This window comes from Balaenoptera borealis (genome assembly GCF_965194805.1).
Source record: "Balaenoptera borealis genome assembly, chromosome: 12".
Lineage (NCBI taxonomy): Eukaryota > Metazoa > Chordata > Mammalia > Artiodactyla > Balaenopteridae > Balaenoptera > Balaenoptera borealis.
Window position 1 is genome coordinate 31,489,233 of NC_138869.1, and position 27,723 is coordinate 31,516,955.

The 27,723-nt window shown below is 43.7% G+C and overlaps 1 protein-coding gene across 6 annotated transcripts in view; it reads right to left on the reverse strand.

The window, feature by feature from the left end:
• The window catches only part of PTPRG (protein tyrosine phosphatase receptor type G), a 718,755-nt gene that overhangs the window by 60,292 nt on the left and 630,740 nt on the right, over positions 1-27,723 (reverse strand). For 4 of the 6 annotated variants that reach the window (XM_082344647.1, XM_082344646.1, XM_082344645.1 and 1 more), the window contains exon 14: positions 9,021-9,107. The exons of the other annotated variants lie outside the window; for them this stretch is intronic. In XM_082344647.1, the coding sequence (XP_082200773.1) occupies positions 9,021-9,107 (87 nt within the window). The remainder of the gene's footprint in view (positions 1-9,020; positions 9,108-27,723) is intronic. 6 annotated transcript variants of the gene reach the window in all.

Genomic DNA, 27,723 nt, shown 5'->3' on the forward strand with positions numbered 1-27,723 from the left:
TGACTTGGAAAGGATAAACGACATGGTAGGTTCTTTTTCTGGCAGAAGACAGGCAGACAGTTCACCCAGACTCTCAGTTCCATGTAAGGCGAGAGGCTCCACATTCTCTTTGAAAAAAGCAGTGTGTACCGAAGCACATCACACGCTAGTGCCCCACGTGCAGCTGTTTATAATGGATTCTCCCTGGAGCAAAAGGACTCTGTGATTGCCAGAGAGGAGCACAGCACTGGGATGAAAGTCAGAAACCCGGAGACACAGCTCCCTGCATCTGCACCTCGATGCAGGTCACGCGGGCTTTCCTCCCACCCACGGACTCGGGTGGGCACCCAACTACAGAACTTGGGGGCAAATGTCTTCCCTTAGAATAAAGGTTTCAGTGGACCCACTGAACATTTACTCAGCACCCACTACACAGCAAGGAGCATGCATATAACGCATTCTTATGGCTGGAAGCCTTAAAAACACCTCCTTAAGCCTGGCTAAACATTTGAGTAATTTAGAAAGAACTGTGTGCGTACGTAATTCACAATCTCTGCAGAAAAATTGGGAAATAAATACAAATGAACAAAAAGAAAAAACAATTAAAGTTACCCTCATCCTTCTCTTAGTAATCTTCACTATTAATATTTTGGGGTATATCCTTCCACACTTTTCCTCACTTATTGACTGTTCCTTTATCATTGACAGTGAGGGGCTGGGAGCAGAACATAAACAAGACAGACGAGGTCCCTGCCCTCATGGCAGTTTATATTCTCTTGGGGAAATCAACAACAAACAAGTAAACAATTTCAAATAGTCAAGAGCTATGAAGAAAATAAAACAGGATGAGGTGGTGATAACTGATGCGGGGAGGTGAAGGAAGGGACCTCACCAGGAGGCGGCATCAGAGCTGAGAGCTGACTGAGGAGGACCAGTCGTGGGAGGGTATAGGGGAAGACCATTCTGGGCAGATCCAGGAGCTGGTTAAAAGAGTCTTGGAACAGAGTAAGCTCATTCACTGCAGGAACTGAAAGGAAGCCAAAGTTAAGAGCAGGGAAAGAAGTGGACCCAGAGAGGTGGGCAAGAGCCAGGTCATGCCAGGTCGAAGGCCACAAGCTCCACTGGCATCTGTGAGCGATGGAAAGCCAACGGAGGGCTTTAATCCACGGACTGGAACGGTCTGACTCATCTCCTTTGAAGCGCTCACTTCGGCTGCTATGTGATGAACAGAGTACAGAGCAGCAAGAACGGAGCAAGGAGATCCATCAGGGGCTACTGATGTAATCTCACCCAAATACAGACAGGCAGATCAAGATGAGGTCATATTATATGTATCTCCTTGATAACAAATATGAACTGACATCTCACATTAATGTCTCTTCCACTTCATGGATGCACCACATTGTTTGATATTTAACTTATTATTTCTTGAATAACTATTGACTGGGGGTCTACTTTGGGCGAGGGACTGACTACGGTGCTCATCTGTGGTCACCTTTTCACTACCAGTGACCACACGGGGATGAACACTCAGTGGGTACAAATTCTACACTGTGAGTTTAAAATCTAAGAAAAGGGGCTGGTTCAGAGTCGTTATCACATGACATTTTATTTAACTTGCTCATCTCAGAGAAATCTCATGAGAGCGTTTTTTTTTTTTTTTTTACCTTCAGCAGTATCCAGGAATAAAAATGTAAAGGCAGTGATTTTGGAGAAGAGCAAAAGAAAATGGAAGTTTTAATGCCTCTTAATGTCTCAACTGTGATGTGTTCGAAGAGGTAGTCTTGTCTCTAATTCTGAGCTCAGGAAAATGGAGATACAATTTCTGAAAATGCCCAAGTGTGTCACCGAGCATGCAATTTCAACGTTCTATCTAGGTCCAATTCACTTTTAAATAACTGACTCTAAAACCCCTCATTGAATGAAAAAGATTCTAGGATCATCAAGAGCCATTTTCTAAAATTATTTCTTCACAGTGAGCATTTGTTTATGCCAGTACCTTAAAAAGGGAAAACAATAAAGTAGATCATGTTTGGAATAAAAAAATACATTTTCAAGTTTCACTACAAATTACAGTCTGATGGGTTCCCACCATAAATTCTGTTTTCACCTCTTGCCACCTTCTTTCTTTCTTTCCTTTTTCTCTGCCCACCCCTACCCCTATATATATGCTTTAAGGAACTGAGAACAGATCTTTTTTTTTTTTCATTGACCCTGACTGGCTTAGTAATGATCCAAATTAGTTATCTTTTACTTTGCCTCATCTACCTTTGAGCATGTATTTTCCTGACTCTCTGAGTTTCCCAATTTAGGAATTTAAGTCCACCTTAGTTTTGGAGGGTCCTGAAGTCAGTCAGCGCCCCCCACCAACCCATGCACGCACACACGCGCACCCCACTGAAGTTTCAATCACGCACTGGTTATCACCCAGTGGCACGTATCTCTTTGGTTTGGGCAGCTTTTAAAATAGAGAAAAACGGTTCCCGAGAGTCTCCAGCACTCTAGGAAAGCCCTAACAAAATAAAACAATCTTGAATGGCAGGCACCTTAAAAATGCCCAGAGAAGACTCTAGATTTTAAAGGGTCCCCTATGAGATAGGAAACAGTATTAAGAATTCAAGGATGGGGACGTCCCTGGTGGTCCAGTGGTTAAGACTCTGTGCTCCCAATGCAGGGGGATGGGTTTGATCCCTGGTCAGGGAACTAAGATCCCTCATGCCGCACGGCGCAGGCAAAAAAAAAAAAAAAAAAAAAAAAGTTAAAAAAAATAGAATTCAAGGACGTTAACATACTCAAACACAGAAAGAAAAACTGTATTGCATATACTTGAATAAAAACATGAAAGGTCTTCTGCTTTGTTTCTGTTATGACATAAGTTTCTCAGAAATAGGATGGAACTCTCCAAGTTGGAGCCAAGTGTTCTCCCACTGTATGGAACGAAAGTCTCAGAGCACAAAAGAAACTCAGATTTCTCAAACTAAAGTTTTTCCTCCTAAAGCCACCTTTTAAGCCACCTTTGTGGCTTTATGGCTCTACCTGTCTGCCAGCAAAATAAATTTTAGTTTCTATGAAGGAATTGAAGTTGTCGATACTAACTTTACTATCAAGCAGTTCATGATGTTCTGATGTCCTGAATTCCAGGCGTCCTGCCACTTGAACAAATTTGAAAACCACCGAGTTAGATGGCTTTCTAAACTCCCCCTCCCCGGCCCATGAAGCAAGTACCACGATAGAGTGCCATCACACGTTCACTGAACGCTCCCAGGTGGATGCAAGAAAAAGACATCCCAGTTTGCAGGAGATACTTTTCCTCCGTTCAACTTGAGGGGAATCTGGGCCAGAACGAAAATGAAATGGGAGATGTGAGTCTCTGGGTCCCACTTCTCCTATGCCTCTCACAGACTAAGCATCTCTCACCTTGAATGAGAGTCTACCATTTAACGGTATGCATGTTTCATATGACACAGCCCCGGCACACAAGCCAAATAAATGCTTCTGGTTCTTGACCAAAGATGGTCAACTATGTGTATCTCACAGGAAGTTCTAAGTAGCAAAATGGAAACAAGCCTTCTATATTACTCTCCATTCCTTCATCCCTTTTTAGAAAACCAACATGGGCTCATAGTTTAAGATTTCTAAGAAAGGCCTGACTAGAAGTGAAGAGGATAATGTACTATATCCTCACCAGTAGTTGATCAGAAGTGGATCCTGGCTAGCAGCTCCCTGGTCTCAAGACCACACCCCACTACCTGTGCTCCAGACCCACCCAGTGTCTGAAGGCCTCGTGGCAGGAATGGGCATGTACGCATCAGCCTGGCTTCTGAAAACCCACAGACACTTAAAGCTTACAGTCATGAACAAGGGGTCTCGGACTGAAATTTCTAAAAATAACTTTTCATTCTTTCAAATAAGGCATATATTTTGAAGAGAGACTTTTTCAAAAATCAAAAATTCTACTCTTGAGAAAGCACAGCCCATGTCAAAGTACATCTTCTAGTCAGGATGCAGTAGATACCAACTGAGATCAGTAAGCCATCAATGCCAATTCCCAGAGCTCCCCACCGAAACACACATGCTGCCAGCACAGGACAGGCTGGTGTGTTTAATTGGCTCTTTGGACGAATGAAATACACACACACATACACACACACACACACACACACACACACCCAGCTACTCTGGCAGTGCTTTATAACTTAATAAATAGACTCAAGTTACAGAGGCTTCCTATTCAAACAAAATGCAGCAAACTACAAAGATAAGCAGGAACCCTCCAGACTCTCCCTTCCTTGCCTCTCATTTCTTTCCAGGAATCTGACACATCTTAAGGCAGAACACCCAGTGAGAGCAAACTTCTGCAGAAAGGCTTTCCTTTCTGCTGCTCCTGTTTTCCCAGGTACCTGCTTAGATAACCTCTGACGTGTCCTAACAATTTTCTTACTTAGACCTCTTTCTGCCCCTCGAACAGGAAGCTGGGAATAATTTAGGTGACCGATGCTTTTCAAAAGCTAAGTGCCGACCTCCAGTCTAGGAAGACTGAATATTGGAAATGTGTGGAATTCCACTCCGTACGGCTCCTCCGAAGGCAGAAATCCAGACCCGCTTACAGGAGAGGGGGTTTCTGAGGTCTCTAGAAGTCTGGGTCAAAATGGGCATCCCTTTGGCAAGCTTGAGATGTCACCCTGTTGTCATCCAGGGTCCTCGGCTTGTACTAACACTGCCCTTAGCATCAGTATGACTGACGGGGCCGGGGCGAGAGCAGGATCACAACGCGATTTCTAGACTCCTGTGAAAAACCCGGGATTACAAAATAACCAAACATTGATATACAGGGATTAGGAGCCAAGTCACTGTCTTCAAATTGAGCTCAATGGTTTTATAATCACATCGGAGTGACAAGGAGTTCGTCAGGGGCGTGCAGCTCAAAATGCTAATTGCAGGCTAGAACGGGCCATTGGCTGAGCTGCTGTTGAATATTAATTAAGTAATCGTAACTGATTTGTATACTGCCCTCATCTAAATTTACGGCGGCACGCCTGCTAATAATCCCGTTCATTCTCACGCTGTCGAGTACAGAAATCACGTTAGTATTTACTTTTGTAAATGGAGCTGTTGTAGTAAACCGTGTATGAATAAGAGCCACTTATAAATAGAAAGTGGGAACACGTTCGCATGCCTTCCAGGAAGATGACTGAGGGCTGTGTTAAAAAGACATGGATTGATATATTAGGGCAAAATGTTTCAAGAAATGGAACTGACAAAGACAACAAGAGAAGGAAAAGTCTGTGGGCGTTGATGGGCTTTTCCTCAAAGAGGAGGGTCTGCTAGAAATAATGCGGGGGTCCCGCTTGGAAAAGAGCCCAGTGTAAGTTCTGAGCTGAGGGGTTTCACATTGCAACCACTCACTTGCGGTTAAGTTTCCTTCACTTCATGTTAAATGACTCTGTTTGTAAAACTCAGTTTATACTTGGAGTATCTTTTTAGGAGGGGATCTTCTAGAAAAAAGAACTGAGGGCTGTGTTTCTCATTTGCATATTCTCCAAACCGTCAGAGAGACACGGGATCTGACAAATACCAGTGTCCTTGTGGGGATAACCTAATGGCATAATTCACATCAGGGCTATCTTGGAAATCCTGGGACAGATGGTTGTCATAACCTGGATCAGTGGGGCTTGTCAGGTGTGAGGAGGAGATGATGGGAGGAAGGGAAGAGAAAAGCGAACAAAATTATGTTGAAGCTGAGTGGCGGGGGGTGTGACACAGCAAAGAGGTATTAAATGAGGAGAAAATGTTTTGAAATATTTTGGATCTCACATGGGTAGGAGGGATGTGCCGTTCAAGTCTCGTTACAGCTGGAAGTGACAAAAATCTGACTTCTGCAGTGAGAATTTTACTGGAGGATACAAACTGCCTGCAATTAACATCTTAGGACGGTGGGAGAAAATTAACAAATTATATCTACATCAGTGGTCTCAAGGCAACATACCTCCTGGCTAGATATTAAGTTTGCCAAGAAGCCCTTGCAGACACCATGAAGTACTGGTAATGCTTTCCAGGAGATAACAGAGGAAAAGGTCACTTCATAAACCACATTTTGATAAGACTGAGAACCTGAACAGGGCAGTTTGTATGTTCCAGCTGGTTTTAAGGAAACGAGCTCTGAACAGTCCTTGCCAACACTCCCAGCTGTTACCCAGAAAGAAGGCTTTGAAGTCATCTCCCGTTTAGTTAGGACCCTGGCCTGGAATGTTCTCCATTTCTGGACTGAGGCTTCAGGAACTCTTCACCTTATCTTGCCGCTGTTTTAGAGCCCTGACACAATTCCCCACTGCCTGGGAGGGTTAACGGGGACAGAATGGTCCAACTTATTTTGGGCAGGAGCCAGGACAAGGAGATTCACATTTTACTTATTGCACACATGATTCAGTATCTGTATCATAAAATGGTCTGGTAAAAACCTTTGGCAACTACTTATTTCATTAACATACTGACTGAACTAAGTCAGTCAGGCTTTTGCTGTAAGAGTCTTATTTTAAGGATCTAGTGAGGTATTACGTGCTTCTTCACTAAACAGCCCCAGATTGCAGTACTTTTTAAATACCTGGGACCATCTGGGAAAAAAAAAAAAGTTGATTCAGACATCACACTATCAACCAGGTTAAATTCCAAATGATTTAAGAATTTCACATTAAAATTTGAAGCTATAAAAGTAGCTAAAAAAAAGTAACCTCAGAATGGGGAAAGATTTTCTAATGATGACTCAAAACTCAGAAACCAAAGAAGAGTGAGGTTAGACAAAGGGGCCAAGAGAAGCAGGGCCCCCTGTCCCCTGGAAGGCTTCTTATGGAGCAGCAGAGGATGCAACTGGGTCAGGGGGCTCCACCAAAGCTCCTGGGGATAGAGCAGGGGGATGGGAGGGGAAAGTGGGCTGGCTGGAGGTCTTCAGGACACAGAACCCTCAGGAGGAGTGAGGAATGGCAGGCTCTGGAGGGGGAGAGTATGGCAGGGTAGCCAGAAGAAGGAAGAGCGGAGACTTGAGAACAGGTCTTTACCAGGCCCATAGCTTCACCATGGAGTAGTCAGCACAGCACGTGGGGCAGTGAGGAGAAGCGGCGCCGCTAAGCACTCAGACCACAGGGGAGGCAGTCCCCACTCGGCCACCTGAGCAGGGTGGCCCCGACAAGTAACTTCTCAGAGCCCCGGTTCCCTCATCTTCTAATGGGGTAACACATTTCACGCACTAAGCATTTTACACCTATTACCTCATTTACTCTTCACAGCCCCGCGACAAGGAACGATCACTAGACCCATTTTCTAGATGAGTCAGTTGAGGCTCAGAGGGCTTCGGGAAGTAACTCAAGGTCACAGAGCCAGGAAGAGGTAGAGCTGCAGTGAGAGCTCACAACTCCCTGAGCCAAGGTCTGTCTTAGTTGCTATTCTATTAAAAAAAAGTAAAGTCAAAGACATGATTCACAAGTAGGTGAATTCTATAAATACTTGTAGTTTCCCAAGATAGTTCTCAACTTCTAGACCTACATAAAACTGTGCTTCCCCCAAGCTTCTGGCACTCAGAAGTACAGAAGATACCAGAGGGACTGAAGTGCTTTATAACAAAACATAGCCTCTCAGGATCTGAAATATATCTCTAACGAGCACACGCCCACATTTGGGGCCAAGTACAAAAATTAGACTTAGTAACAGTCTAACAGTCCACTTGGCTATGGCATCATTTCTGGAAAGGACTTAGAAATTGGAAGAGCATTTATCTTTGTGCCATCCATGAGGTAATGCTGGCTTTTAAAAGTGTTACAGTCAAAACCACATTATATTTATAATGAACTGGGCATAAAAGTTAGGCATTTAATTGATGTTCAAGGTCTCCCTCTTAAGATTAGATCTTTGAATCGAAAGCTTGTACAGAGGGGTTTCTCTTTCAGTTTTTACCCTTGGAGTGTTGAAAATGTGATTCAAAATTGAACACTTCAATAAGTAAAAAGAGATCATAGAAAGAATAATTACATTACCAGAGTCAGCAGTTACTGCCTTTCTCTAAAAGGCCAAAATTGCACCGTTGACCTTAAAAGAAGATGGATCATAGAATTTCTCATTCATCTTCCATAATTCTTATACTATACCGTCTTAGGATAGGTATACGTCTCATAGGTATCCCTGATTATAGTGGGTAGATATCTACAATTTCATCTAATAATCGGATTTACCCACAACCAATGGAGACAAATAATTCCATGTAAAAATTCTAATGTAAATTCAATAAATTGGTTCATTGAAAGTAATAAAGGACTACTCACAACAAAATATTAATTAGTGAATTATCCGAATTGGCCATTTAATATTAAAGTATTAATTACCATATTAAGCAGAGTTTGCCTAGATAAGCCTTACAGAAGTATTATCAAGGGCTCATGTGTGGTGATTAAAATTACATAATCCCAACTTCTAAAGGTTTATTATAAATCTTTCCAGGATAATAATTTTTTCAAGTATTCAAGCTATCTAGAACTTTATTTTTTTAAATTTTAGCCTTCTTATGGAAAATCACATGATGTAACCCCATTTACTTTTTTCTTCCCTTCCTAGTTGTCTTCTTTAACTCTTCTATAAATTTAGGTTTCTACAAGATATTTTTCACTTATAAGGCTAAATGCATGCATAAACTGTTTTTTTAAAGCTCTCAAACATGCAAACACCTGAAATTTCAGAAAGAAAATGGATGCAACAGACATACAGACACATAAACACAGAACACACCCCCATCCTAGAAACAAAAAACATCCCCCCAAATGGCAAAATCAAGCAAAGCAAGCACACACAGGACATAAATTTAGTTGCTACCAGCTACCTGCAAGCTGCATTGGTATTTGCAAGTCATACTTTTGGGAGCTGGGGTAGAACAGGTGAGTTTCAGCACCGTGCTATCTAGAGGGCTTTAATCCCCATGGCAACAGAACAAAAATCCAGCAAGCCAGCCCCGGCCAAAGAGACACCCCCCCCCCCCCACCTTAAGCTTGACTGCCCCTCACCTGCTCCCCTTCTCTCCTCTCTCCCCAGAAGAAGGCACTTCATGGAAACGTCTGGGAAAGCCCTTGGACTTTATTTTGTTACACCCTCTAAATGGACAAAAAACAAAAGAGAACAGGTGTAGCAGACAATACTTTCAAATGGCCACCAAGAGTTCCACCGATTCCCCCCTCCCACCTATCACAGACAAACCCCACCATCAGGCCTCACTGGGGGCACGTTCCATAGGGAAAGGTTACACACAATGATATCTGGGCTTGTTAAGGTCTTTTATGCTGAGGTAAGAAATGGGAAATGGGAACTTTGCTCTTAAAAAACTGTCTTTAGGTATTAGAAACCTCTATCACCCCTGGTGTTAATGGAAGGTAAAGATATCACCAACCTTGGCTGCGTGAACAAAGCCTGAAGGGGGCTAGTGCGCCACAGCTAGCTGGGAGGGAGTCTGGGAAAAAGTCTGGAGCTGCCAAAGAGGCAAGAGACCATTGTTTTGGGGTGCGTGAGGAGAAGGGATTCAGAGCACCACCTAAACGAGCTCCAGAGATGGGCGCGAGCCGCGGCTACCAGCGCGGACACCAGAGATGGGCATGAGACGCTAAGGCTGCTGCTGCCGCCACCAAGAAGCCTGTGTGCGAGCACAGGTCACTCTCCACACCGCCCCTCCTGGGAGCCTGTGCAGCCCGCCACTGCCAGGGTCCCGTGATCCAGGGACAATTTCCCCGGGAGAACGCACGGCGCCTCAGGCTGGTGCAACGTCACGCTGGCCTCTGCCACCGCAGGCTCGCCCCACATCCGTACCCCTCCCTCCCCCTGGCCTGAGTGAGCCAGAGCCCCCAAATCAGCTGCTCCTTTAACCCCGTCCTGTCTGAGCGAAGAACAGATGCCCTCAGGCGACCTACACGCAGAGGCGGGGCCAAATCCAAAGCTGAACCCCGGGAGCTGTGCAAACAAACAAGAGAAAGGGAAATCTCTCCCAGCAGCCTCAGGAGCAGTGGATTAAATCTCCACAATCAACTTGATGTACCCTGCATCTGTGGAATACCTGAATAGACAACGAATCATCCCAAATTGAGGAGGTGGACTTTGTGTGATTTTCTCTGTATAGTTTTGCTTTTACCATTTGTCCTAAGGTTCTGTCTTTTTTTTTTTTTTTTTAGTATAGTTTTTTAGCGCTTGTTATCACTGGTGGATTTGTTTTTTGGTTTGGTTGCTCTCTTCTTTCTTTTTTATTACTTTAAAATTTTTTCTTTATTTTTAATAAATTTTTATTTTAATAACTTTATTTTATTTTTCTCTTTCTTTCTTTCTTTTTTTCTCCCTTTTCTTCTGAGCCACGTGGCTGACAGGGTCTTGGTGCTCTGGCCGGGTGTCAGGCCTGTGCCTCTGAGGTGGGAGAGCTGAGTTCAGGATATTCGTCCACCAGAGACATCGTGGATCCATGTAATATTAAACAGCAAAAGCTCTTCCAGAGATCTCCATCTCAATGCTAAGACCCAGCTCCACTCAACAACCAGCAAGCTACAGTGCTGGACACCCTACGCAAAACAACTAGCAAGACAGGAACACAACCCCACCCATTAGCAGAGAGGCTGCCTAAAATCATAATAAGGTCACAGACACCCCAAAACACAACACCAGACGTGGACCTGCCCACCACAAAGACAAGATCCAGCCTCATCCACCAGAACACAGGCACCAGTCCCCTCCACCAGGAAGCCTACACAACCCACTGAACCAACCTTAGCCACTGGGGGGAGACACCAAAAACAACGGGAACTATGAACCTGCAGTCTGTGAAAAGAAGACCCCAAACACAGTAAGTTAAGCAAAATGAGAAGACATAGAAACAGCAGATGAAGGAGCAAGGTAAAAACCCACCAGACCAAACAAATGAAGAGGAAATAGGCAGTCTACCTGAAAAAGAATTCAGAGTAATGATAGTAAAGGTGATCCAAAATCTTGGAAATAGAATGGAGAAAATACAAGAAACGTTTAACAAGGACGTAGAACTAGAGAGCAAACAAACAATGATGAACAACACAATAAATGAAATTTAAAATTCTCTGGAAGGGATAAATAGCAGAATAACTGAGGCAGAAGAACGGATAAGTGACCTGGAAGATAAAACAGTGCAAATAACTACCACAGAGCAGAATAAAGAAAAAAGAATGAAAAGAATTGAGGACAGTCTCAGAGACCTCTGGTACAACATTAAACTAATCAACATTCAAATTATAGGGGTCCCAGAAGAAGAAGAGAAAAAGAAAGGGACTGAGAAAATATTTGAAGAGATTATAGTTGAAAACTTCCCTAACATGGGAAGGGAAATAGCCACCCAAGTCCAGGAAGCACAGAGAGTCCCATACAGGATAAATCCAAGGAGAAATGCGCCAAGACACATATTAATCAAACTATCAAAAATTAAACACAAAGAAAAAATATTAAAAGCAGCAAGGGAAAAACAACAAATAACATACAAGGGAATCCCCATAAGGTTAACAGCTGATCTTTCAGCAGAAACTCTGTAAGCCAGAAGGGAGTGGCAGGACATATTTAAAGTGATGAAAGGGAAAAACCTACAACCAAGGTTACTCTACCCAGCAAGGATCTCATTCAGATTCAATGGAGTAATTAAAACCTTTACAGACAAGCAAAAGCTAAGAGAATTCACCACCACCAAACCAGCTTTATAACAAATGCTAAAGGAACCTCTCTAGGCAGGAAACACAAGAGAAGGAAAAGACCTACAATAACAAACCCCAAACAATTAAGAAAATGGTAATAGGAACATACATATCGATATCTACCTTAAATGTAAATGGATTAAATGCTCCAACCAAAAGACGAAGACTGGCTGAAGGGATACAAAAACAAGACCCGTATATATGCTGTCTACAAGAGACCCACTTCAGATCTAGGGACACATACAGACTGAAAGTGAGGGGATGGAAAAAGATATTCCATGCAAATGTAAATCAAAGGAAAGTTGGAGTACCAATTCTCATATCAGACAAAATAAGACTTTAAAATAAAGACTATTACAAGAGACAAAGAGGACACTACATAATGATCAAGAGATCAATCCAAGAAGAAGATATAACAATTGTAAATATTTATGCACCCAACACTGGAGCACCTCAATACATAAGGCAAATGCTAACAGCAATAAAAGGGGAAATCAACAGTAACACAATCATACTAGGGGACTTTAACACCCCACTTTCACCAATGGACAGATCCAAAATGAAAATAAATAAGGAAACACAAGCTTTAAATGATACATTAAACAAGATGGACTTAACTGATATTTATAGGACATTCCATCCAAAAACAACAGAATACACTTTCTTCTCAAGTGTGCACAGAACATTCTCCAGGATAGATCATATCTTGGGTCACAAAGTAAATTTAAGAAAATTGAAATCATATCAACTATCTTTTCTGACCACACGCTATGAGACTAGATATCAATTACAGGGAAAATATCTGTAAAAAATACAGACACATGGAGGCTAAACAATACACTACTAAATAACCAAGATATCACTAAAGAAATCAAAAAATACCTAGAAACAAATGACAATGAAAACACGACGACCCAAAACCTATGGGATGCAGCAAAAGCAGTTCTAAGAGGGAAGTTTATAGCAATATAATCCTACCTCAAGAAACAAGAAACATCTCAAATAAACAAGCTAACCTTACACCTAAAGCAATTCGAGAAAGAAGAACAGAAAAACCCCAAAGTTAGCAAAAGGAAAGAAATCATAAAGATCAGATCAGAAATAAATGAAAAAGAAATGAAGGAAATGATAGCAAAGATCAGTAAAACTACAAGCTGGTTTTTTGAGAAGATAAACAAAATTGATAAACCATTAGCCAGACTCATCAAAAAAAAAAAGGGAGAAGACTCAAATCAACAGAATTAGAAATGAAAAAGGAGAAGTAACAACTGACACTGCAGAAATACAAAGGATCATGAGAGATTACTACAAGCAACTATATGCCAATAAAATGGACAACCTGGAAGAAATGGACAGATTCTTAGAAAATCACAACCTTCCAAGACTGAACCAGGAAGAAATAGAAAGTATAAACAGACCAATCACAAGCACTGAAATTGAGACTGTGATTAAAAATCTTCCAACAAACAAAAGCCCAGGACCAGATGGCTTCACAGGCGAATTCTATCAAACATTTAGAGAAGAGCTAACACCTATCCTTTTCAAACTCTTCCAAAGTATAGCAGAGGAAGGAACACTCCCAAACTCATTCTACGAGGCCACCATCACCCTGATACCAAAACCAGACAAAGATGTCACAAAGAAAGAAAACTACAGGCCAATATCACTGATGAACATAGATGCAAAAATCCTCAACAAAATACTCGCAAACAGAATCCAACAGCACATTAAAAGGATCATACACCATGATCAAGTGGGGTTTATCCCAGGAATGCAAGGATTCTTCAAAATACGCAAATCAATCAATGTGATAAACCATATTAACAAATTGAAGGAGAAAAACCATATGATCATCTGAATAGATGCAGAAAAAGCTTTTGACAAAATTCAACACCCATTTATGATAAAAACCTTCCAGAAAGTAGGCATAGAGGGAACTTTCCTCAACATAATAAAGGCCATATATGACAAACCCACAGCCAACATTGTCCTCAATGGTGAAAAACTGAAACCATTTCCACTAAGATCAGGAACAAGACAAGGTTGCCCAATCTCACCACTATTATTCAACATAGTTTTGGAAGTTTTAGCCACAGCAATCAGAGAAGAAGAAGAAATAAAAGCTTTCCAAATCAGAAAAGAAGAAGTAAATCTGTCACTGTTTGCAGATGACATGATACTATACATACGGAATCCTAAAGATGCTATCAGAAAACTACTAGAGCTAATCAATGAATCTGGTAAAGTAGCAGGATACAAAATTAATGCACAGAAATCTCTGGCATTCCTATACACTAATGATAAAAAATCTGAAAGAGAAATTAAGGAAACACTCCCATTTACCACTGCAACAAAAAGAATAAAATACCTAGGAATAAACCTACCTAAGGAGACAAAAGACCTGTATGCAGAAAACTATAAGACACTGATGAAAGACATTAAAGATGATACAAACAGATGGAGAGATAGATCATGTTCTTGGACTGGAAGAATCAATATTGTGAAAATGAGTATACTACCCAAAGCAATCTACAGATTCAATGCAATCCCTATCAAACAACCAATGGCATTTTTCACAGAACTAGAACAAAAAATTGCACAATTTGTATGGAAACACAAAAGACCCTGAATAGCCAAAGCAATCTTGAGAAAGAAAAACGGAGCTGGAGGAATCAGGCTCCCGGACTTCAGACTATACTACAAAGCTACAGTAATCAAGACAGTATGGTACTGGCACAAAAACAGAAATATAGATCAATGGAACAGGATAGAAAGCCCAGAGATAAACCCATGCACATATGATCACCTTATTTTTGATAGGGAGACAAGAGTATACAATGGAGAAAAGACAGTCTCTGTAATAAGTGGTGCTGGGAAAACTGGACACCTACATGTAAAAGAAGAGATTAGAACACTCCCTAACACCATACACAAAAATAACCTCAAAATGGATTAAAGACCTAAATGTAAGGCCAGACACTATGAAACTCTTAGAGGAAAACATAGGCAGAACACTCTATGACATAAATCACAGCAAGATCCTTTTTGACCCACCTCCTAGAGAAATGGAAATAAAAACAAAAATAAACAAATGGGACCTAATGAAACTTCAAAGCTTTTGCACAGCAAAGGAAACCATAAACAAGACGAAAAGACAACCCTCAGAATGGGAGAAAATATTTGCAAATTAAGCAACTGACAATGGATTAATCTCTAAAATTTACAAGCAGCTCATGCAGCTCCATATCAAAAAAACAAACAACCCAACCCAAAATTGGGCGGAAAACCTACGTAGACATTTCTCCAAAGAAGATATACAGATTTCCAACAAACACATTAAAGGATGCTCAACATCACTAACCATCAGAGAAATGCAAATCAAAACTACAATGAGGTATCACCTCACACTGGTCAGAATGGCCATCATCAAAAATCTACAAACAATAAATGCTGGAGAGGGTGTGGAGAAAAGGGAACCCTCTTGCACTGTTGGTGGGAATGTAAATTGATACAGCCACTATGGAGAACAGCATGGAGGTTCCTTAAAAAACTAAAAATAGAACTACCATACAACCCAGCAATCCCACTACTGGGCATATACCCTGAGAAAACATAATTCAAAAAGAGTCATGTACCACAATGTTCACTGCAGCTCTATTTACAATAGCCAGGACATGGAAGCAACCTAAGTGTCCATCAACAGATGAATGGATAAAGAAGATGTGGCACATATATACAATGGAATATTACTCAGCCATAAAAAGAAACTAAATTGAGTTATTTGTAGTGAGGTGATGGACCTAGAGTCTGTCATACAGAGTGAAGTAAGTCAGAAATAGAAAAACGGGCTTCCCTGGTGGCGCAGTGGTTGAGAATCTGCCTGCCAATGCAGGGGACATGGGTTCGAGCCCTGGTCTGGGAAGATCCCACATGCCACGGAGTGGCTGGGCCCGTGAGCCACAACTACTGAGCCTGCGCTTCTGGAGCCTGTGTTCCGCAACAAGAGAGGCCGCGATAGTGAGAGGTCCGCACACTGCGATGAAGAGTGGCCCCCACTTGCCACAACTAGAGAAAGCCCTCACACAGAAACAAAGACCCAACACAGCCAAAAATAAAAATAAAAAAATAAATAAAATGCTGTTATTTAAAAAAAAAAAAGGGAAACTCCCAACTGAGAATTTAAAAAAAAAAAAGAAAGAAATAGAAAAACAAATACCGTATGCTAACACATATATATGGAATCTAAAAAAAAAAAAAGGTCTGAAGAACCTAGGGGCAGGACAGGAATAAAGACATAAAGACGCAGACATAGAGAATGGACTTGAGGACACGGGGAGGGAGAAGGGTAAGCTGGGATGAAGTGAGAGAGTGGCATGGACATATATACACTACTAAATGTAAAATAGATAGCTAGTGGGAAGCAGCCACATAGCAGAGGGAGATCAGCTCGGTGCTCTGTGACCACCTAGAGGGGTGGGATATGGAGGGTGGGAGGGAGACACAAGAGGGAGGAGATATGGGGATATATGTATATGTATAGCTGATTCACTTTGTTATCAAGCAGAAACTAACACACCATTGTAAAGCAATTATACTCCAATAAAGATGTTAAAAAAATTTTAAAAAGATATCACCAACCCAATAATGACCTCTGGTCCTTCCACTTTTGACAAGCTCCCCTGGCAAACAGGATGGCTTAAAATACCATTGGAATAAATAGAACTTGGGAGGAATCTATTTGGTACCGTTTGAACCTCCCTTCTGCCACAAATTTCTCTGAATTCAGTACTGTTAGACCAATGCAGGGTTTTGCCTTTTCCCCACGCATTCCTCTCATCTCTGGACAAACACTTTCCTGATTCACAATACAGATGGTGGAATAGTACGAGGGCTCCTCAGATAAGGCGGAGGTAGCAGTTGGCAAGTTATTACCAAATATAAAGTCCGATATTTCGTTTCCCCTTAAAACTTAAATGACCAGAGAATCGGAGACTTGGCTCTAGCATTTGAAAGATGCACTTTTTTCACACTGGAAAATGTTCATTTAATTATATTTAATCCCCAAACCACCTGAGCTATAGCATTTCACACTGAAAGGATTCCTATTCTTTCCAAACTCCATTGATAGAACAGTAAAGACTTAACTCCGATATAGGAAGGTTCTCTTTTTTAGAAGTTCTAATGAATCCCATGCAGAACTCTGAATTCAGGTTATGTGATTTCAAAGAACATTTATTAACTTCTGATTTACTTGGTGGTTTTCTACTTCTAGGAATAGACATCCTCTAATTCTCAACTATTAGGTTTTTCTTCTCCCTTAATACAAGCTTTCATTTATTTTGTTAATTATTAGACTCCAAGTTGGGTAAAAGTGCTTGGCGCAGAAACCAAATTAGGGAGGAGTCAAAACTTGGGAAAATGATTAAAAAGTGTCGGGGTGAGGAAGGGAAGGGGAGGGTGCTGTAATTCAGAACTTCTTGTCTCCCTCTATTGAGTACATTCTGCAACTACAACAACTGTCCTCAAAACCTCACGCACATACTCAGTGCGGCTACCAACATTAATCCGAGGAAATCACGTGTGTGGAGTGTTTTTGCAAATTTTCATAAGAACTTGAAATTTGCAGCTTCCTAAAATATTTAGACTTCCTCTCAACCCTTAGCCCTACTCTGAATTCTGCCAGACTCACTCTTTCGGGAATTTTGGAGCGGAGCCGGCTATCTCCGCAGTTTCTCCTCACACACAATCACAGGCGCTTCAAACTACCACCCTGTAAACTGACAACACTCCGCTGAGAAGCAAATGCCATAAAACTAACATCCTGAATAATCGAGGGGGCTACCTGAGCAACCCGACAGGACAGACCTGATCCGCCCTGGGAGAGAGGACACTTAATTCAGAGAAATCCAAAGAAAGGTGTTGGTTATGTAGCAGAGACTGAACATTATAAGGAGTTTCCCTTTTCCTGAAAAGCCAGCTTGGTTGAAAAATGTATCCATTCACTTCTTAACAGAGTGGGTCCTGTCTTTTAAGTATCATAGTGTTTAAACAGCAACCTTTAGTGGTGAATCTCTCCCTGCTTTTGTCTAAATGACTACGTGTTCCCTGGTTCTAAGAGCTTCAACTGGCATCTCAGGGCCAACTCGACAGCAGGGGGCCGGTTACTATAACAACGGACGGTTCTCGTGAATTCTGAAAGGCCCCTGAGTAGCCATTTGGGAAACAGTTATTGAGCAAAAGTTGCCTAGGATCGCCCACGTGACCCAGATCTCCCTGCACAGAGCTGCCCAGAGAAAGAAAAAAATAGCTGCCCATCTTCAGGAACAGCTGGGGTCTCTAGAGGCTCCCTACCCCCATGCTTTTAGCATCTCAGAGCAAGACACCACCATGTCATCAGAAACTCAACCCTCCGAGGCAAGCACGTTTTGGCATGAAATGTGCATTCTTCTCCCCACTGGCTCCACACGTTGTCAGGCTTTGACGAGCTGGATTCTAACAGTTATTCCTAATGATTAAAAAAAACTTCTTGAACTATACCTACAGGTACAGGTTCCCCAGAGAGATGAGTGACATGGGCACTTTACCAGTTTATAAAAGAAAGAATGATGCCCAGAATACAGGTGGCCCCGTGAGTGGTCTGTTTACAGAAAAGATAAAGGTGATCACACAAAGCCACCAAAAAGTACGACCTGGAAGCTTGGCTTTTTCTAGACTTGAATTGCATGTAAACCCATCTTTTGATTCTCATGCCCTCCCTCACAAGAGATACCGTAAAGCAGCTTGGTCTGACCCAATGCCTCTGTACGTGCCCCAAATTCCCTCAGAAAGAATCTGAGCCTGCCCACAAAAGTGGACTTTATTTTGCAATGAAGAATGCACATTTAAGTGGAGGGCAGAGACGGGCAGACTGGCGAGCAGGGGACCACAGTTGGCTCTGTGCAGCCTACTAGTGCCATGAGGGGATGTGAGAACAGTGACGTCGATCTCCCTGTTTATCACGAGAACCCAGACAGCTGGGGTTTTAAGCAAAATCTTCCTATTTTCAAAATAATTCAGATTCTTAAAAACGAGATGTCAGGACTTCCCTAGCGGTCCAGTGGTTAACATTCCACGCTTCCACTACAGGGGGCACGGGTTCGATCCCTGGTAGGGGAACTAAGATCCTGTGTGCTGCATGGCACAGCCAAAACAGGAAGGAAGGAAGGAAGGAAGGAAGGGAGGGAGGGAGGGAGGAAGGACATGTTTAAAAAAAAACCAAAAAAACAAGAAGTCAGCTACATAAAACAGATCTGGAGGCCAGTTTTTTTTTTTTTTTTTTTAAGTGGGATGAATATCAGGAGTCCCACTTTTTTTCTTTTCTTTTTTTTAATTAATTAATTTATTTATGGCTGTGTTGGGTCTTCGTTTCTGTGCGAGGGCTTTCTCTAGTTGTGGCAAGCGGGGGCCACTCTTCATCGCGGTGCGTGGGCCTCTCACTGTCGCGGCCTCTCTTGTTGCGGAGCACAGGCTCCAGAAGCGCAGGCTCAGTAGTTGTGGCTCACGGGCCCAGTTGCTCCGCGGCATGTGGGATCTTCCCAGACCAGGGCTCGAACCCGTGTCCCCTGCATTAGCAGGCAGATTCTCAACCACTGCACCACCAGGGAAGCCCTGGAGGCCAGTTTTTGACCTCTATTTGGGATAAACTTTGTCTACCTGCTCATCTCCTCCGTTAACCTACACGCTCCTTGAGACAGGAATTCCGGCTCCTCGCAGCATCTCCAGTGCCCGACACAGACTAGATCCTTGAGAAATGTCTTTGAATGAACAAATGAAGGAAGGAATACACAAGCCAGCTGTAAAGGGTCTTAGGTCAACAAAACAAAACAAAGCCATAGGTGTGAATATAGCTGACTCTTGAACAACATGGGGGTTACGGTGTCGACCTTTGCACAGTCGAAAATCTGCATATAATGTAGTTGGCCCTCCATATCCACAGTTCCCCCACATCTGTGATTCCATGGATTCCACCAAACACAGATCGTATAGTACTGTAGTGCTGACTACTGAAAAAAATCCGAGTATAAGTCAACCCCTGAAGTTCAAAGATGCGTTGTTCAAAGGTCAACTGTACTTCCCAAACATACTAGCTTGTGATCCTGGGCAAGTCCATTCCCCTTCTGGACACTGTCTTCTCCCTTGGAAGAAGGTGATGCAGTCCCCGCCACCTTGGCCACCACCCATGGCTGCTATGAGGATTAAGTCATGCCATGTTTGCTTCATGTTAATTCACCATTATTGACTGTTGTGATTGACAATGTTTCCCCCTTGCTATCTGTCCACAGTCATGGGAGGGATCACTGCTATTACACCATCTCCTTTGTGACTTTCCTGGGGTGGAGGGGGGGAGGGCAAACATCTAAACCAAATCCAGTCATCAGAGAGCACGCATGGAAGCGCCCGCTGCGAGAGCAGATGGGCGCAGAGCGTGTGCCCGGCTCACAGCAGCTCTGAGTGTCACGGCTGCTACTGTGGAATCCAGGAGGGATGCGAGCTCCGCTGGGCACACGTGGTCCGCCATTCCTCCAGCAAGAAGGGTGTTAGCACATGCCCACACTTGACCTGACACGCATCTGTTTGTCTACCAGAGGCTCTGTTATGCCAACTCAAAATCCACACACATTTGTGGTTTGTGTCCCTTCCTATTTACTACACTGTCTCCCCCGAACATCCAGGGAAGAGAAAAATTGCAATGTCAACACAATGCACTTGCTTTCATGAACAGCATTCTTAATGAGGAGGCACCAACAGAGGGCAAAATTTCTGAACGTCTAAAGATGAGAGTAAAAGAGAGACCTTCTTCTATCTGCCTATGAAGCTAAATTGGTGTTGACTGATTTACCACGGAATTTACAGACAGCTCAGTCATGGGCTGAAGAGGGATGTGAATTTCTCAGGTCAGAAAGTGAAATCCTTCTAATACCAAACTGCAACAAACCTGGGTTAGATGTTAAAATTCCCACTTTGAGTTTCCAGTTTTCTGTTCCAGAGTCTGTGTAGTTAGCTCAGCCCTATCTGAGTCTGAGAAGAAAAGCTGTTTTATACTTCTGGAAAGTTCTTTCCCAAGCTAGAATTACGGTCAATAAGATGCTCAATTTGTCATCAAGGTACGACAGCACTGATTAGCTGGAACTAAGAACAGAACAGATAGGTGATATTATTCAACATCAAAATCTATTCGGCTTCTAAAACACTTGAAAATACATATAGTTGGTCCTCAGGTTTTCTCCTTTGTGTTTTTGGCAAATCCAAAACATAGGATCTTTTCAACACACAAACATGTGCTATAAAAACAGGCTGTGGAAGGAAGTAAATGCCTCCAGACAAGCTATTCCTCGTCTAGGCAAAACAATGTAATGATTAACACAGTGGGCAATGAAGTCAGAGTGGCTGGGTTCAAATCCAGGATCCACCAAAGATTAACACTGTGACTTATGATTTTACCAAGCCTCAGTTTTCTGATCTGCAAAATGGATGTAATAATTCCAAGGATTCGAATGTTAATCCGCTTAGCACATGTGTATTATGGTGAATACTCAATAAAAGATTCTTGGCTGTTTAGGCCTTAAGATATATGAAGCCATGTCAGGGTAAGACTTTCTTTCCTCATCAGAGAGAGAAGAGCTACCTTCAAAGCAATTTTCCTCAAGATAACAGAAAAAAAAAGAATTAAAAATATCTTCACAATACTGACAATTCGAAGTGGACACTCGTGTCTTGCTCACAGTTGCTAAGGTATTCTATGGAACAAGTTAATAAATAAACAAGCTGCATGCCCCAGCATACGGACTGGACACCCTGTATATAAAGCTCTTTTCCCAGCATCAACCTCAAATTATGCAAATCGCAAAGAAACCTTCTCCAAAATTTCCTCTTCTTTCTGAGTGGCAGCAGCTGTGCTGCTCCAAGTCTTTTTCAGGAACGTCAGCACATTAATGCCATATAACAGCTTGTCTTGGTAAGACGGGGGGCTGGAGCTCTTGGAACGTACTTTCTGACTGTAGTCATTCAAAAGGTGCGTTTTGTTACCATCTTGAGGAACAGGGCCAAAATGGCACACTTTAAAAAGTACTGAATTGATTTCTTCTCCCTCGTTTCAATTGAAACGATTACAGCCCTGCACCATCGCATGTTGATACGGGTTACACTATTTAAAAGGCACACACAGGGCACCATTTATAAAAGGAGGCAAGTGGTAAGTGCTCATTGATTTTTCCTTGATTTTATCTTTATCAGCTGTCCCACCGCCCTGACCCTGGTGCCAAAATGCTCTGCATGTTTCTTCCTAGCTTTACAGCACCTTCTGCATTGTTACCGATTTTACTACATCTCTTCAAGGCACACCTTTGCAAGGAGACTCGGAGAGAGAACTACCGGTAACATCTCAGCCAACCGTATTTCAAAATAAACTTCTCCCACAAACCCATGTTGCTGCCTGTAAAAATGCTGCTCAAATAGCTCCCAATGGACCTCTGTATATCTTCCAGTTGACCAAAAATATACGAGGTCTCTACCTATATTTTTTAGTTTTGGCCAAATGTGATGTAACGAGACTAACAATTGGCCTCCAAAGGGGTCCTTTCAGGAAACATACTCTTAACCCAATGATGCCAAAGGGCCTAAATATCTAAGGATACTTCTGGCTGTGCTCCACGAATATCAGTGCGCTCCCCAACTTATCCTGTGTCCTTGGGGCTGAGGGGCCATCTGTGGCCAATGGGGAGCAAACAGGAGTGGAGGATTACACTCCCGGGTCGTGCAGTTGAGAGCTAGGTGCCTCGTCGATTTTTCTATCAATTTTTTCTCCACCATAGGTGGGAAAGGGCTGCCCAACCCCCCTCAGACTTCACACGGTGAGGACTCAGCTTCGTGTGGTTAGGCCACTGGGTGTCAGGGGGTATCTCCTGCAGCAGCTCCAGCAGCTGATTCCAGCACTGCCCAGGCTGGCCACCCAGCCTCAGTGTTGTTTCGGAAGGGACGGGGCCGTGGGTGGGGTCACATCTTTAGTTACTTAGGGTGAGCTCCTCTGGAATTGTCTCCAAGCCCATTAAGAGCATCACCCAAACCAATCATTAGCTTTATGGTCGCCCTTCCCTCTTCTGGCCCAAAGCGGCTCTGCTCGGTAGGTTCACCTACATTTCTACTATCCTTAGCTCCCAACAGGCAACGTTCAGCTACTTCTAGGGTAAGTACTTTGCACAACTGAGATCATGCAAAAGAAGGAATTCTAGAAGGAAATTCTGAAAGTTATTTTCAAGCCATGTGTTAAGCAGTGAACATATAATTGGGAAGTGTGTGCAGTCCTACAATATGATTACATGTCCGGGACAGCATCTGTTTAGATCTGTAAACCTGATTTTCTTTATTCGAGAACAATGACTTCTCTTTAGGCACAGCAGGACCCAGAATTAAATTTGTATTTTTCTCTACAGTCAGGGATCTGATATTCACCGCCTGCCAGGTACTGGAATGAGCATTTCCTGGTGCTCAGACCTAATCCTCACATGAACTCATTGGCACATTTCTTAACTCTATTTTGCAGAGGACGCTGAAGGTGGTGGAGGAGTCTTGTCTAAGGTAGTGTTTCTCCCCCTTTTTCTCATAGGCACCTCCCCTAAGGGGCCTTTATAGACAATTTTTTCCTAATCACACCCTCCCAATGAAATTTTAATATCAATGACAAACTGCATATCTGTGTATGTACTAGATATGTGTGTGTGTGTGTGTGTGTGTGTGTGTGTGTATATATATATCTGTGCTTGATATACAAAAAGTCAGTTTTTTCACCTTCCCCAAACCCATTTTCACCGCTTTGGGGATGATCACATTCCCGTTAGGAATACATGCTCTAAGGCGACACACATGGTGAGGGACTGGTAAAGCCTGGCCCCAAATCCAGGCTGTCTGACTCTGTCCCGTGTTCGTACTTCACTTGCCAGCGTTTGCCGCTTTTCGTCTTGCCCTCGTGCAGCTTTGGTCCTTCATGCGTTTCCATCACTCTCAGGATAAGGCAGTGGCATCCGGGGCCTTCGCGATCGGGCCCCTCCTGTCCTCATGCTTTGTTGCAGCAACACTGAACCACAGGTGCCTGCTTACGAGAGGCTGGGTCCTCGCTCTCCAGCCCCACGCCTCCTTCGCTGGCTTTGGACCGCTGTGCTTCAAGGCCCGGCTCGGGCATCAGATCCTTCAGGGAGCCTTCTCGGACGCCACCCGGCTCCCCCCGCCTGCTCCAAGTCCTGCCTACGTGCTGTCACAGCAGCTTGGGCTCGCTCCTCTCCATACACTCGCCATAGTCTTTGTTCACCTGACTGCGTCGCCCAGTGGACGGTGAGGGCCTCGAGGGAAGGGACATCAACCCTAAATCACCAGGCCCAGCACAGTGTGTGGCAGGCACTCCACAAGCGCTTGCTGAATAGGAGCTGCAAGGGGCTCCAATGCCCACGGAATAGTAAAATAGCTTTATTATTTCATAGCAGAACCCTTAGCTGAACCTTCTAAACTCCTGCATGCACTCCTTAATAATCCTGCACTTGAGACAGGATTGAAAGCTCCCCCCATTTTTCCAGGGCATGACACATACACGTGTGACACCAGAGTCCTAGTGAGAACCCAAAGCTGGCCACGCTGAGCTCACACGCCTGCCTTGTTTCTTTCTGGCTATTTACACATGTATTTCCCCTGCTATCCAAGTCTGAATTCCCTTTTCTTAGTGCAAATCCCTCCCCTCCTTGATTCCAATTTCCCAGCTTTTGGAGGGGACACCGCCCTCTTCTGTCTGCCTGGCACCTGCATCCAGTCGCCTCTCTGGGTCTTGACAGTCCTTTGGGGAACCACCCCTTGTCCACCTTCAATGCATGTGGTTTCGAGGGCAATGTCCTCATTTCTGGGCTCCAGAGTTAAATATAAGACCCAGGCCTGACAAATCTTCATCCCCCTGGCTGCCAGAGGGCTCTGGGGATGGGTAAATAACCTGAGTCAGTCCTAAGACATGCCATCTTGGGGTTTCACTGGCACTACTGGAGGAGAGAAATTCCCTTTCCACTGGGATGGGGGGATGTAAGTCCAACATGGGCCAGAGGCCACCATGTGGAAACAGTCAGAGGGCCTTCCCAAGAGAAAAGACCATACAGACAGAGAGAGTGCAGATCCCAGAGACAGAGTGAGGGAGAAAGAGGCTCACAAAACATGCCGAGCCCCGTTTTCCTTGTTCTGTCTTCCGAAAAGAGCTGGGCCTGATGCTCCTGAACAACCAACGTCACGAATCAACCAACTCTTTCTTTCCTGTGCTTAAGGCAGTTGGGAAGAGATCTCTGTCAGCTGTAACAGAAATGGTCCTGACCAGTATTGGATGAGAACGATGCACACTCCTGAGCCCACGGCAGGCATTTCCACAAATGCTGGCTCCCTTTCCCTTCCCTGGTCAAAGAAAGCAGCTGAGCCTAACGGTCAGGCACTGGCACGACAGCCCCACGGATCCCAAGTCCACGTGACTTACAGCTGACCATCCATCACGCTCAGCCTCCACAGGATTCAGTGTAGTACCAGGTATGTATCTCAGTGGTTCAATAAGTTTATGGATTCTACACTGAAGACATCTTGTGTTCAAAACCAGGGTCCACCACTTCCTGCAGAACCCTTCACGAGTCACGTGCCCGCCCTGAGCTTCTGCCCCTTACTTTTAATATGGGGATGGTAACATACACATTTGTCGCAAGGATCCCAGGAGATGGGGCCTGGCGAGGGCTTGGCACAGCGGCTGGTGCTCAAAAAGGACTCTGTGAACATCAGCAAACACCAACATCGTGCAAGGGACACTAGTGGAGAAACAATTCAGAGTCCTCGGCTTTCACTTCCGACGCTTTCATGAACCCATGCAATTACAGTGAAAAGAGCCCTAAGTGAACACACAGAAACCAGAGCAATAGCTGTAAAGGCTCAGTCCTTGGTTGTAGAAACTGCCACCGTGGCGAGCTGGCTGGAACCCCGAGCGTCAAGGCCTGCCACCTGAGGAAACACTCCAGAAGGTTTTGATCTGCCTCGATGCTCTACTCAGGTCAAGTCTGTTTGCCAATCATCCGCTCTCACCGTGCCTCAAAAGGCAGGAGAGGAGCACTGCTGGTCTAGCTTCAAAACTGCGTCGTCGAAGGGAAATACCCATCTTCTCTGCATTTACCCATTTTCTGTGTGAGCTCCCCAACACTTCCCTCTTTCACATTAATAATAAAGAAAAAAAAAAAAGATGGACATTAAAAAGGTCTTTATCCCTCTAGGCTGTTCTCATGCTTAGCAAACTCATCCGTCCTGATGCTAGTTCAATTTTACTTTGCTTGCTCTGTAAGAATTTTCTCCTTCCCGCTCATTTTTGTGTACTGGCGTTAGGAGTTTGGTAAAAACTCACAGGCAGCGTCTACTGGAGGAGGTTTAAAGCTCTGGTTACTTTAAACCAACCTTTGAACATAAACATATATATGTATATATATAAGTAATATATATAAGACATTATACATATATTTTAAACATGAAATAATAATGTATTACTCAATACATATTTTTGATTCAGACTCACTGAGTTTGTCAAAAATATAAACAGTGTGAATTTCTAGTGGGAAAAAACACCTTGAATGTAAGGGTCTTGAAAGCTCTCTTTATGACATTACACAGCCCCTTCCTGTAAGCAGCTTGCCATCAACATGTCTGCTTGGCCAAATGTCCATGGTCTTCTTTCGTCAGAGTGATCCATTCTCAGGTAGGCAGAGAGCCAAGGTGGGCCAACCAGAAACAACCCTGAGCTTTTTGCTAGAACTATTTGGAACAGGAACTTTTTCACACTGGGGTTGCTAGGGTTACCCAGCCTGGGGCAGCTGTGGGTTCTCTGTGCTCCTTTGTGGGGAGAGTCTGCAACTAAAGCCACACAGCACCAAAAAGAGCCAAGAGAAGGGCAGGCAGACCTTTCGTTACCTCTATGTGCTCTGTTCAACCCGTGTTAGGCAGCCTCCCACTTACTAACGGGCTCCAGACAACTATTTGTTTGCAAACCACTGTCCCGGCGAAAGGGCATGGAGGTGAGTCTAGCGTTTCTAGGCTCACCCTGAAACACAATATAATCCATCATCTAGCTGGTCTGTAGCACTAACAGGGCCATAGGTAGACGCCTGGGGAAGCCTCGGATGAACGCTTCCTTCTTCTCTTGTTCTTTCCAACTGAAAACAGACCTAGGGACACAGGCCAATCTGTCAGCAGATTCTGTTGATCCCACCTTCAGAATGTATCTATATCCAATCAGTTCCACAACCTGCACTGCTGCCCTCATGGGAGACACCATCACTCCTTCTGGGACCAGTTCAGTAGTCTTCTACCTGGTCTCTCTGCTTCTGCCCCTGCTCCTCTTCAGTGGTCTTTGCAGCACAGCCAAGTAATCCTGAAGTTAGATCACAACACATCTCTACCAAACAGTACTTCTCTTAGGGTCAAAGGCAATGTGTTTACAATGGCCCACAAAGCGGTACCTGACCCAACTCCCTTCCATCCTGTTTCTTCCTGATACCCTCTCCTACCACTCTCCCCCATTCTCACCTGCTCCAGCCACACCTCTTGGCCATTCCTGGAACATACGAGGTGCACTCCTGCCTCAGGGCCTTTGCACATGCTGTTTCCTCTGCTTGGAACATGCCCCAGATGGAGCCCATTTGACTCCTTCCTCCTTTACGTCTTTGGACAAATACCACTCGCCAGGCAGGCCTTCCTTAACCACTCTGACCACTCACCGCTAAGCCTCAGCATCTCCCCTCTGCTTTCCAAATTTAGTTTTCTCCATTATACACTTACCACCACCTTGTTTGCTTTATTTATTGCCTGTCTCCCCAACTAAGATGTAAGCTCCATGAAAGAAGAGTGTCTGGCACACAACAGGGGCTCAAAGTTCATCAAATGAATGGAAAGAAGGGAGGGAGGGAAGGAAATATGACACCTATTCATCACTGATGAAGCT